The following is a 13,008-nucleotide window of genomic DNA, read 5'->3' as shown; positions in this document are numbered from 1 at the left end:
GCTGCAGTTAAGTTCCTCCCCAATACACCACCAAGAATGGCAGCCTTCATGTCAAGAGCACTCGAAGAGTTTCCTTCAGGTTCCCATAGGCTGCTGGGGAGCTGCAGGAGGCAGCCCTGGAGAGTGAACCATGGCAGATTGAGTGTGTAGACCTGGCTGAGGTGGACTGTCAGCCCTTCATGCCTGGCCTTTCCATACATTATGTTGGTTTTGGTCTGGGTACTGGGAATATGTACTGGGAATGATGGGGTCAGAGGAGAAGCAGATGGAACGGTGGCAAGATGGACCGCAGAGCCCAGTCTTAACCCGCCTCTAGACCTGACGAGAAGCCAAGCTCCAAGTAGGAGACTGGCACAAAGACCTCTCTGCAGGAGAAAGCAGAGAACAGTGACTGTCAGACATTTCAGACTGTGACTTTTCTGGTTTATTTTGAGGCAAGGTCTCATGTAGCCCAGGCTGATCTTGAACTCCTGATTCTTCTGCCTTCTGGTGCTTAGAATCACAGGCACACACCGCCAAGTCAGTTTACGCCGAGGATTGAACTCAGAGCCCATATGCTGGGCAGCCGCTCTACCAAGTGAGCAACATCTCCAGCCCTGTGTCTTTTCTTTTCATCTATCCATCCTTCCATCCACCCATCCATCCTTCCTTCCTTCCTTTCCTCCTTCCTTCCTTTCCTCCTTCCTTCCTTTCTTTCCTCCTTCCTTTCTTTCCTCCTTCCTTCCTTCCTTTCCTCCTTCCTTTCTTTCCTCATTCCTTCCTTCCTTTCCTCCTTCCTTCCTTCCTTTCCTCCTTCCTTCCTTTCCTCCTTCCTTCCTTTCCTCCTTCCTTCCTTCCTTTCCTCCTTCCTTCCTTCCTTCCCTCCTTCCAACACAGGGAATTACTACTGTGGAGTGCAGACCAGTCTTAGTCTCTCTGGCTCCTTCCTGTCTCAGCCTGAGTGTTGGGATTACAAGTGTATGTCACCACATCCAACCAATTCATCAATGGTGGCACAGGTGCAATTATTTATCAACTCTGTGAAAGTGGCTCACAGTTGCTGGCAAGCCCTCTGCCACCAAGCTCCGTCTCTAGCCCTGGACTGGGTTTACTCTTCTCCCATCAGGAGAAACAGGCCTGGCCTGGGATGGGAGCTGGATTGCACATCTGCTGGGCCCAATGGCACAGACGGATCCATCATGGTTTCTGGAAGTGCATGTGCATCTCTCGGGCCACTGTCATTTCTGTCACCATGAAGAATGAGGTCTCGGCAAAGGGAGAGGCCCTAGGGGGAGGCTGAGCCCTAGCTGAGGCAGAACCTGTGTTCAAAGAGTCAGCTCAGCAGCTGGACAGGCCTGTCTTGGGCTGGAACATGGGCAGGACAGGTGGGCTGTCATAGGTCAGGAGGGAGGGAGAGAGAGAGAGAGAGTGAGAGAAGGAGGAAGAGAGGGAGAGAGAAGAAGAGAGTGGGAGGGTAGAGAGAGGGAAGGGGGAGAAGGAGAGAGAGTTGAGAGAGGAATGCCTCCCTCCCTGAAGCTGGGCCCACTCATTATTCCGGCTCGTTTTCCCCAGAGTGCCCAGCATAATTGGATCAGATGGAACTCGAGCCAGCTTCTTTCCTCATTCATTCTTCAGTGTGGTTTCATTAGCCAGTCCTTTGTAAATAAACTGAGTGGAGGAAAAAAAAAACCCAAAACAACCCCCCTATCATTTATTCTGCTGTGACTCCCCGACGAGGGACATTAGATGCGCTTTTGAAGCATATGGAACAAAATGAAATCCTTGTGGGCTCCGAGATCCCTTTGAGAACGACTCCCTGTCTGCTGTTTGCCACAGCAGCAGCTTCTGGAGAAGGAGCTACTGTGGGGCTGGGAAGGGGCTCTGGCCGGTGACACGGTTGGTCAGGGTCACACATCTGTGGCCACAGGTTTCCAGCATGGTCCCTGGCAGGTGAACCTCCAGGTGCTGGGAACGTAGCAGTCAGAAAGACACAGACAGATCCTCCATCGACCACACAGATCGGGGACCTCGTTATGGAATGCACGGGGACACTGGGCCAACAGACAAGATCCCCGTGCTACGCTCACAAAACCTGCATTCGCAGCAGAGAGTGCCATTGCTCAGTCTATGAGCGGCCTCAGGATGCACAGCCACGGAAGGGGGCCCCTACCAACACCAAAGACATCTGGGGAGAGTTTATTTAGGCTACTTTTTTCTTCTTCTTTAAAAATACTTATTTTAGTTTAAAGAAATTATGTCAGACAGGCAGTGGTGGCACATGACTTTGATCCCAGCACTCAGGAGGCAGAAGCAGGCAGATCTCTGAGTTTGAGGCCAGCCTGGTCTACATACAGAGTGAGTTTCAGAACAGGTAGGACCATACAGAGAGAGACCCTGTCTCAAAAAAATTTTTTTGTATGTGTGTGTGCATTTGTGCATGTCAGAGTAGACACAGAGGCCATGAGGAGGTGTCTGATCCTTTGGAGCTGGAGTTAGAGGGGGTTATGAGCTGCCCAATGTGGGTGCTGGGATTTGAACTTAGGTCTTCAGCAAGAACAGTAAGTGCTCTCACCCACTAAGCCACATCTCCTGTCCCTTATTCACTACTCCTGACTTAGACTGTTACTCACTCTATTCACTGGGAGCCCAAAGAATCACCAAGGAAAATAGGAATGATCCCATGGAGAGGCAAAATCTCAGGAAGCAAGGGTGAGCGAATGCAGCTGACTTTCTTAGGCTAGTTTTCCTCCCAATTGCTTTTTTCCTCTCAACGGGCTACATAGTATGTAGATTCTGGAACTGGCAAGCTTGGGCTCAGGCCCTGGCCCGATCACTGAAGACTGTGTAGCGTGAGGTGGGTGTAACAGTGGCCATCACCCTCACAACGCCACGTGTGAAGTGCTGCAGGGTCCTAGTCACTGTTAGGGTTGGAGCTGTACTGTTCCGGGGCATCTGTCCTGGTTGGCTGGTGCAGAACCTTTTGCTAAATCCTCCAGGCATTATCCCTTGCTACCAACATTAGTTGTATTTGGGAGGCTGGTCTCTCAGAGGGGAAAGCACCAAAGACCCATAGAGATGGAGACTACTCTCTGTTACACTGGAGAAATGTCTGGGCAGAATTCTGGGGAGCTCTTTGTATTCCTAAGGTCTAGACTGAGCGTCGGGTCCTGTAGATGATACTGATGTCTTGGTGACTTGATAATGGGAATGTTTTTGTAGAACTCTTCCTAAAGAGCCCCTGGCAAGCATGGTCTCACTAATTCTCAACAACGGCTGAGAGCCACGTAACCACTAACCCCATTTTATGGAAGCTGGGACTCAGGATCAGTGAGGGGAAACATCCCGGTCCAAGCCCACACAGCTGCTGCTGGAAGCGGCGGCTCCGGCGCCTGACACGGACCACTTGAGCCCAGTCCTGAGGTCCTTCACCATGATGCTTGACACCAGACTGCTGCTGCGTTGAAGCTCGAGGCTCAGCCCAGTAATGGTGCCGGTTGTCCCTCACGGGTTGGGAACCTGTGAGCCAGGGGCAGCTCATGTTGAATGCTGGTTCTATTGTGCATGTGTGTGCATATGCGTGTGCACAAACGTGCTGTCAGGCTTGGCAGTGGGTGTTCTAACCTAAGTCCTCTCACCTGCCCTTGGTACCGGTCCTCATGGGTCTCAAGAGCATAGGATAAGATATTCTTTCCCTCCAAGGGGCTGAGCCTTCTTCTCCCGGGGCCCGAAGAGAACCCCACAAATACAGAATAGAACACACACTCATATTACAAGTGGTGAACTAGTTGCTTAAGTAGTTAACTCCTCCACAGTCACCGTCGGGCAGCTTGCTGGATCCAGGCCGACCCAGAGGCAATAGTAAATATCGATTCCTGTTATCTTTAGCAATGTCTGTCTGCCGCTCATCTCTGGCTGTGGCCCAGGCTCTGTGCTAATAAGCACTTTCTAGTTATTTTGAGTCAACCTTCCTGGGTCTGTGTATGTGTGTAGAGGGTGGGGGCTGGGCTGGGAGCCAGGCAGGGGGTGCGAGTTTTCATTCAGCTGAGGAGGCAAAGCTTGGACAAGTGATCAGAACCGGTCAAAGCCAAAGCCGCTCACTGACTAGATTAGAACTTGGACTGAGATCTTTCCAACTCCTCCGCTGAAGCTTCCATCTTGTGGGCCACGCTACCTCATGCTGTGACACACACAAGAGGGAGGACTTTCAAAGGTAACCAAGCAGGCCTGGTTGGGCATCTGTAAGGTCACATAGCCTGAGGTCTACATTTGTCTGTCTTCATCTTCCGGATGGTGGTGGGAAGCCCTGGCACAGCCTTTCGCCACGCTGAGAAGGAGCAAATGCCAGAATGCCAAGGTCCCTTCTGCCCTCTCACTGCCTCTACCACAGAGAGTAGCTAGCCAGTTCCCGACTTCTCCACTCCAGAATCAGAGAGGCCATGGCAGCTGCACATGGGAGAAGAGGACTCACCTTGAAGGAGATCTCATATTGCTCCCCTCCCCAGATCTCCAAGCCAGGGTCGTATCCACCCAACTCCCAGAACCACTTCCGGTCCACGGCGAACAACCCTCCAGCCATCACGGGAGATCTGTTGGAGAAGGGGCCCGGTGTGAGGACACGTAGTCAGAAGCCCTGCTTCCCAGCTGCTGGCGTCCCCAGAAACTGAGCTTGTCTGCTGGGGACTCTAAGGTCTCATGGGCAGGGACCTGGCCTTGCCTGCCACATCCTCTCATAAACGCCTGAGAGTATTTGTGATGTGAGATCTGCAGCAGCAGCAACAGCAACTCCTCCCCACAGGCCTCACAGCTGCAGCATAGCCATGTGGTCCAGCCTTCCCCTTAGTTACAGGGACTGAACCGTTGTCTTCTGTGTGTATGGGCTGCAGAACCTTCTAGAGAGATGGGGAAATAACACAGCTTTTCTGGGCCCTCTCCAAGCCTTTGGAAGCAGCCTCTGGGCCAGAGCATCTGGACCCTTTGAGGATACTCTCACTGAATCAGCAGATGTTTCCTAGGCTGTACTGTCCACAGACACCAGCTCAATCCTTCTGATCACTGTGGGAGGAAGGATGGACTCCATTCATTCATTCGTCACTGAATGCCACTCATGAAGTGGGTGCTGGAGAGGTCAGGAGACAAACCACTGTCCTTCGGGAGACAGCTGTGTTGAGCTTTGGCACAGAGGGCTCCTGGAGACAGACAGTATAAATAGTAAAGGCTGCCTCGGGAAGGACAGACAAGAAGGCTGGAGAGATGGCTCAGTGGTTAAGAGCACCGACTGCTCTTCCAGAGGTCCTGAGTTCAATTCCCAGCAACCACATGGTGGCTCACAACCATCTGTAATGGGATCTGTTGCCCTCTTCTGGTGTGACTGAAGACGGAGACAGTGTACTCACACGCATAAATAAATCTTAAAAAAAAAAAAAATAGAAGAACACTAAGGAAGGCTGTGTCTGTTTCCAGCCCTGAGGGTGAGAAAGGGGGCACGACTAGGGAGTAAGAAAGGGTGCACAGAGGTGGTCAGGGCATAACGTGATGGGGTCCAGAGGAAACCATGGAGCCTCACAAAGGGTAGCACCGAGTGGAAGCTGCCTAATGTCTGTTGTGTGAAATTCTATCAGGATGGATGGCTGCGCCCCAGTCTGTTGAAAATCCAAACCTTCATGCCAGCATGCTTGGAGGTAGCCCTTATGCCCCTGCTTGGCTCCAGGACTCATGGGAGAGACTGATGGGATAAGGCTGCACCTAACCATGTGTCTCCTAAGCCTTCTGTGATGGTTTGTATATGCTTGGCCGAGGGAGTGGCACTGTTGGGAGGTGTGGCCTTGTTGGAGTAGGCGTGGTTGTGGGTTTTAATACTCTTGTCCCAGTGTCTGGGAGCCAGTAGCCAGTACTCTGCTAGCAGCCTTCAGGTGAAGATGTAGAACTCTCAGCTTCTCCTGCACCATGCCTGTCTGGATACTGCCATATTTCTACTTTGATGATAATGGACTGAACCCCTGAACCTGTAAGTCAGCCCCAATTAAATGTTGTCCTTTATAAGACTTGCACTGGTCATGGTGTCTCTTCACAGCAGTAAAACCCTAACTAACTAAGACACCTTCCTTGTGGCAGGTTAATGGGACCTTCAGACAAGGCATGCAGGGGGTAGGGGATCCCTGGGACATTATTAAGGGTGTGACTACAGGTTATTCTGCAAGTACTTAGGTGTCCTCACCTTCAAAGGGGGCGGGGCTCACTCCCAGGGAATTTGTGGGACGGTTCAGAGCCACTGGCCTCACAGCTGGCTTTTGACCCTATCTCTAAGCTGCAGATCCTAATTACTGACCTTATACCCTGCCCTCCTAGGAGTGAACTGTGGTGATGCCACAGGCAAGGGTCAGTGGGATGGGAACCCCTCACTCAACTTCTGTTGTGTCACCTAAGGTGACATTCACTCTGGGTGGTCTAGGACAGCGGCTGCACTTGCAACAAGGCTGTTTGGCAGGAAGAAGCTCTGTATGTGTGGGACGTCCAAGGGATGAAGAAAGGGATGTCAGGGAACTGGATACTCGTAGCTGTTAGATTCTTGGTGCTGGGTTCTGAGTGGGCTCAGGACCCTGGAACCCCTCCCCGTACTGGACAAAGGATAAGTGAAGACTTGGTCTCTACAGTGTGAGTCTAGGCCAGTTTTACTTACTCAAATGGGTCACTGGGGTCAGCCTTCTGCAGCTCTGGAGGGATTGGGATTCGTTTGTAATACATTTCCCAGTCGAAGGCGCCCCTCATGGCGTCCCCGGCCTGTGTCTCATACCGGAAGTCATCGTGGTCGATGACGTCGATCATTGGGCACACGATGGTCTTTCGGTTGCGAGCGATGCGGTCTGAGGGGGCGGAGAGATGGCCATTAGTGGAGGGAGCAGCCAAGGGCTGTTCCTGCTCTGTAGGGCATTTACTCTGAACAACCCCCAGGATGACCATGGCTTCCGTCCAGACGCAGCACATAGGAAGCAGGTCCTTAGACTGCATCTCTAAGCCCGAGGGTCTCTTCTGTGAGGTGGGGTGGGAGGGCTTAGATAACACTGTGAAGTGCCTCCGAGGTTGTTAAAAGGCTCAGATAACACGGTATTTGAGAGTGTCAACGCACAGGCTATGAATATGGCTCTGCCATGGACAGGCACGGATTTTCTTCTATAAGGACCCCTGTTCTGGCCTTGCCATGGTCCTCATTGCCAAACCCTGATAGTGACTTATGGTTCCCTGACTATTTATGGGCACCCATACTGGTGATCACCAGGAAGAGAATTCAGCTTGAGTTTTTTTTTTTTTTTTTTTTAAGATTTATACTTTATATATTGGGGTACACTGTCTCTGTCTTCAAACTCACCAGAAGAGGGCATCAGATCCCATAAGACAGTTGTGAGCCACCATGTGTGTGCTGGGAATTGAACTCAGGACCTCTGGAAGAGCAGCCGGTGCCCTTAACCGCTGAGCCGTCTCTCCTGCCCCTCAGCTTGAGTTTTTAAACAGCAAACAGAGCAGAAGGGAGCAGACATACCTTGGCAGTCCTAGGTTCCCAAGCAGGAAGGCATGCAGGCAGAGTGTGTCACCATGGTGTGATTTTAAACAGCAAAAGGGGCCTTGACCCAGTCTACGTTCTGGTCTCTTGCATGCCCGAGAGTCTCTGTGCCCATCTACCGTAAGGATCCTAGCGCTGGTCTGAGACACCCTATGTCCTTCCCACAGGGAGCTCTGACTGCTTCAGGGGAACCACTGTGGGGTCAATGATCGGCCCCGAGGGGCAGATGGGCTGTGCCTGTTGGTCAGGGTCAGGGATCATGGGTCATGTTCCAGACTCAAAATGCAGGCCCTAGAAGGCTAGACACGGGCTGGGCCCACATTGTATCAAGCCATACAGAATCCTTCACAGAACAGCATTTGTGCCTGTTTTTTTGTCTGAAGGCATGACCTACAGGTGGGTAGGTGAGTGGTGAAATTGTGTGTGTGTGTACAATACAAGCATGCAACGTGCAAGGCTGGAGAACGGTGACCCTATAGATAGCAGATTCTGTTACAGGAAAAGGTTACAGTTAGCCCTACTGTCTGCACACAGCTGTACTGGATCGAGACAGCCACTTCATTTCTAACTGTGGCACATGACTTAAATAGTTGCAGAGGTTGCAGATGTAGGGTAGTGGTAGAGCATTTGTTTAGCATGCACTAGCTGTAACACACACACACACACACACACACACACACACACCCAGAGTTACAGAAATGCCACTTGCACCATGCATCCCAGATGGACAGTAGCGTGGCTAGCACTGGATGCACTTGGGACTCGTTTTACCCCTCTATTGTTCTCTTCACCCACTGAGTCAGAATTCCTGGCTTCCATCTGCCTGCGGACAGACGTTCTCGTGTGTGGGAGTGTCTTCGTGACTCCTGGGGACCTTGGGGCCAAGATCTGGAGAGGGGGTTCCTATCCTGATTATTCAAGACCTTTGTGGACATTTCACTACCACAGCTCATCGGCACCAGTGATGGCTGACAGCTGACCCTGTGTCACTGTGCTGCATGGCAGGGGCCTGTGTCACTGTATGAATTTGGGAGCTGAACGCCCAGGTTCACACCCAATGTCGCCCTTTCATCGTGCAGCTGTGGTCGTGGCTGGCTGCTGCCTCAGAGTTTTGTTTTCCTTGCGGGTCTCTGAGGTGCTGGCATTCCCCAGTTTCTATGGCCACAGCTGCAGGACACTCAAAACAGCCGTTGTGAGTACCTGTGTCCTCTCTGTCACACGAGAAATGCAGGTAAGACTGACTCTCAAAGCTGAAAGGACTGTGACTACAGTGAAGAGATGCTCTGAGCAGCTCCCTCACTTTCTCACCAGCTCCACAAGGTCTCATCATTAATGAGGGCGGAGTCAGCCAAGCATGGATGTGCTAATGGAGTCACAGACAAAAGCCATGCTGGGCTCTCTACACAAGTTCTTGTGTTTCTACTGGAGGGGAGGGAAAAAAAAAAGAGGAAGAGGGGATGCTCTTTTTCGGAGGATGAAAATAGCCCTCATGCATTTCCATAGAAACAGAGTTAAGGGCTGTTTAGACAAGCTCAACTCAGTGGTCCACCACCTCATTCTCGCCAAAGGAGAGAATGGCTGCCCCCCCCCAGGGGCTGCTGAGGCTGAGGCTGAGGCTGAAGCTTTATGTTCTCCCTCTCCTCTGGTAATGAGAGGTAGATGCAGGCCACTGCTTGGTTTAATTAAATACAGCTTACCAGAAATTCTGGTCTTCCTTTCAGCCTAGTGAGATCCCTGGGCATGATTATTAGATGCACATAATCCACTAAGTTCTTAGTGATGAGGTCAGGAAGAAACCCGGCTGGGTGATCCTGTGGGACTGTGTGTAGCTGGCTTTCGGTTCTCACCCTCACAGGGGCATTTACTGCTGTGGTTTCTGGACCACGAAAGCCTGCAAATAAAACTAGTGAGGCTCCTTGGACTGCCATAATCTACATGTTTGGGGTAGAGGGTCTGACTGGGGCATCATGGGGGGCATGTCTGACCCCCGTAGATTGATGTGTATATGCAGGTGAGGGCAGGCACAAGAAAAGGCAGGGCCTGTGATTGGGCAGTGAAAAAGAAAGGCGGGCTGAGAACTTTAGAGACAGGGCAGAGAGATAGAAGGGAGAAGGAGAAAGATGGAGGAGAAGAAGGACAACCCAGCCCTGCGTGACTTTAAATAGCCACAGGTAGCTATGAATATCTTATAAGGGATTATAGGACGTTTGTCTTATCTACGTGGGCAGTTTATATTAACATCAATTGGCTGAGTTTGTTGTTCTGTGGGGTGAGAATTTACTGATATAAATCTGACTGACAAATTACAAGCCTCAAGAGTTTTGATTTTAGCGGGTTACGGGGGTTGGTGAAAGTGAACCGCAAGATGCTTGGTCGTTGCATGGGGCTGGTGTGGAACTAGACAGGTGGCTGCTGCCGGGATTAGCCATGATGGCGAGACCACCACTGGGGCCAGAGAGTAGCCAGTGGTAGAGTAACATGATGACATTTTACATTTTTTAATATTTACCTCCCACAGACCCCTGACCTCTGAGATGGAGTTCACTTTCCTCTTGAGGGTGGTAACCTCACAGCTTGCCCTGGCCCTGCCCTGCCATGACTCCCAGCCCTGACTAAACACCGATCTTAGCTGTCTGCCTGGAGACTTCTGCTTACTGCCTCCCTCTGGGTAGGTTGTCCTGACCTGGTTTTCTTTGACACGCTATCCACCGGCTTCAGGGGAAGGTTTCTGGATCATGCCTCCCTCCTGGGTGTCTGAGAGGAAAAGGGACCTTGGAAGCAGTGTGGAGTTGTGGAAAACAACAAACTCTGGTGCTTAACGTATGGTGACTTTCTGAGGGGACAAGCCAGCCACCGAGCATCTCAACTTCAGTTTCCTTTGCTACAAAAAAAGGACCAGTTTAATACTGTGCACCCTTGGGAGGCCTGGTGCTCTTCCCTGCCACCCGTCAGGCTCACGGAGTTGGCGCTGAGCAGTAACTATTTTAGTATAAAGACACCTCCCTCGAAGCCACCACGATTTGGTCCCTTTGTTTAAGATAGGGTCTTGTGAATTCCAGTGTGGCCTTAGCTGAGAATGACTTTGAACTTCTGACCCTTCCGCCTCCACTTCCCAAGTGATGGGGTCTGTCATCATTCCTGATTTTTGCAGTGCGACAGCAGGGATAGAACCCAGACACTCATGCATGCTAGGCAAGTGCTCTACTAGCTGAGCTATGTCCCCAGGTCCCATAAGTTGGCTCTCAATAGTAGAAAGCTTTGGTTTGCTCTTCAACAGACTTAGGGCAATCTGAGAGATTTGTCTGGTCTCTGAAACGGTGACACTTTCCTACTCTATGAAACAAGGGGACAGACCTGAACTGAGCCCCCATCTGGAGCCTGGAGTTCTGCTGGGTGCTGCCAGGTAAGCAGAAGTCTTAGTGTCACCTCGGAGTGGAAAGCCACCCACCCACTCCAGGTTACCCCGATCCTTACCAAGCAAAGGGGGGAGCCAGTTGACGTTGGCTTCGCAGTGTGAATCCAAGAATGTGATGACGTCTCCGGTGGCGGCCGAAGCCCCCAGCATTCGGGTCCTTATCAGGCCTTCCCGTTTCTTGGTCCGGAGAATCCTCACGCTGGGGAAAAGGGCCATGTAGTCCTCCAGTGGCTTCTTCAGGTGCTCTGTGAGGAGACGGAGGGGAGAGGTGGGTCAGAGTGGCTGCGTGGGGACTGCTCTGTGACAGTTTGGGCACCGATTCCCAGTTCACTATCTCACGGGTCTTAGACAGAGCCAAGAAGGGCAGGGGACAACATCTACAAACAGGGCAACTGAGGCTCACAGAGGTCCAGTGATGCAACAGGGCTGGAACATAAAAAACGTCACATGCAAGGAAGGGTGTGGATTCAGGCAGCTGTTTATGTCTGTCTAGTGTCAGTTCCCTCATTTCCTGATAGAAAGTCTTGTTTCCTGAGGTTGACCATCCCCCCCCTTTCATCCATCCAACTGACCTCCTTCCCCTGAAGTAAGTGGGAGGATCATGTGGCTCAGGCCTAGCCAATCACTGCACTCCATTCCTCGGATACACCGACAGGTTCAGGGATGGCCATGCAACCTGGTAAGGTGCTTTACTAAGTCCTCGGTGGGAAAAATGAGATGAGGGGAGGGGGTTGGGGGCGGGGAGTCCTGAGGATGCAGGCAACATGCAGCAGTAGAGAGGGTGTAATGGTTAGATTCAAATCACCTAGGAGACACAGATGTAGATGTCAGAGAGAGAGAGAGAGAGAGAGAGAAAGATCGATCCCCCTCAACCTGGAGCAGACAGTTTCTACTATATACAATAGCTTTTCTTGTTTGTTTATTCTACCATGGGCTAGTTGTCCCGAATAAGTATTAAAGTCTTTCTTTCAGGCCCGTGAGATGACTGACTGGGTAAAGGCACTTCCCACCAAACCTCATGACTGGAGTTCAATCCCTGGGACACACACATGGGAGAAGGAAACTCAGTCCCTCAGGTTGTCCTCTGCTTCCCACCGTTGCCCTTTGGTGCACCCATGATGCCTTTCCCCTACCCTCATGCACACATGAAATAGTTTATTCTGTAAAAGCCTACAGCACCTGATATCCCCGGGCAGTTTTCCAATCAGGTACTAGCCACCCCTGCCCCCGCTTCACTTCCAAGATCAGATGAGACTGGGTGAGTTCTAGGTGGTTCGGCTGGGGACACAAAATAATACTACAAAGAATGTGACAAAGTGGGAGAGATGGCTCGGTGCTTAAGAACACTTGCAGCTCTTGCAGAGGACCCGGATCAATGTTCAGCGGAACCCACATGAAGGCTCTACTGGTTCCAGGGGAGCTAGTGCCCTCTTCTGGCTTTCAAGGGCACTGCATGCAACAGTGCATATAGGCACATTTAGGCAAACATATAAGATAAAAACAAGTCCCAGCCTTTCTGTTGGTCTCTTTTGATGTTCGTTAGTTTTTGGGTGAACACCTTTAATCTTAACATTCGGATCTCTGTGAGTTTGAGGCCAGCCTCAGTGAGTACCAGGACAGCCAGGGCTATTCTGAGAAACCCTGTCTCAACAACAAACAGAAATAAACAAAACCAAGAAACCCAACAACAACAACAACAAAAACAAAACACAAAACATGGCTGGAAAACATGGAACACCAAGACAGACGAACGACATCCCATTCTCAGGGATCAGGGTTCCTAGTGACAGCAGAATTAAAGCTGTGGGCATCACTGTGTCTTTTTTGCAGAAGTGACAGTCAACAGACTTCTATTAAAATGCATATGGTCACAAAGGACCCAGAATAGCGGAGGTGTTTCAGAATAGAAAATGTTGGGAGAGTCATGTTTGGTCATCTCCTCAGTGACTGAACTTAGTGTACAGTTGTAGTAATTAAAAATCAGTGTGAGGGGCCGCAGAGATGGCTCAGCGGATAAAGGTGATTGCCACAAATCTGACAGCCTGAGTTTGATTCCCGG

At 51.0% G+C, this 13,008-nt stretch overlaps 1 protein-coding gene across 2 annotated transcripts in view; it reads right to left on the bottom strand.

The window, feature by feature from the left end:
* The window catches only part of GALNT10 (polypeptide N-acetylgalactosaminyltransferase 10), a 139,154-nt gene that overhangs the window by 8,985 nt on the left and 117,161 nt on the right, over nt 1–13,008 (bottom strand). For both annotated transcript variants that reach the window (XM_080922995.1, XM_080922996.1), the window contains 3 exons: nt 11,009–11,194; nt 6,656–6,839; nt 4,448–4,565 (listed from right to left, as the gene is read on the bottom strand). In XM_080922995.1, the coding sequence (XP_080779121.1) occupies nt 4,448–4,565; nt 6,656–6,839; nt 11,009–11,194 (488 nt within the window). The remainder of the gene's footprint in view (nt 1–4,447; nt 4,566–6,655; nt 6,840–11,008; nt 11,195–13,008) is intronic.

Source organism: Micromys minutus (assembly GCF_963924665.1).
Source record: "Micromys minutus genome assembly, chromosome: 10".
NCBI lineage: Eukaryota > Metazoa > Chordata > Mammalia > Rodentia > Muridae > Micromys > Micromys minutus.
The sequence above is the reverse complement of the archived record's forward strand: the minus strand, read 5'-3'. Positions and strand labels throughout refer to the sequence as shown.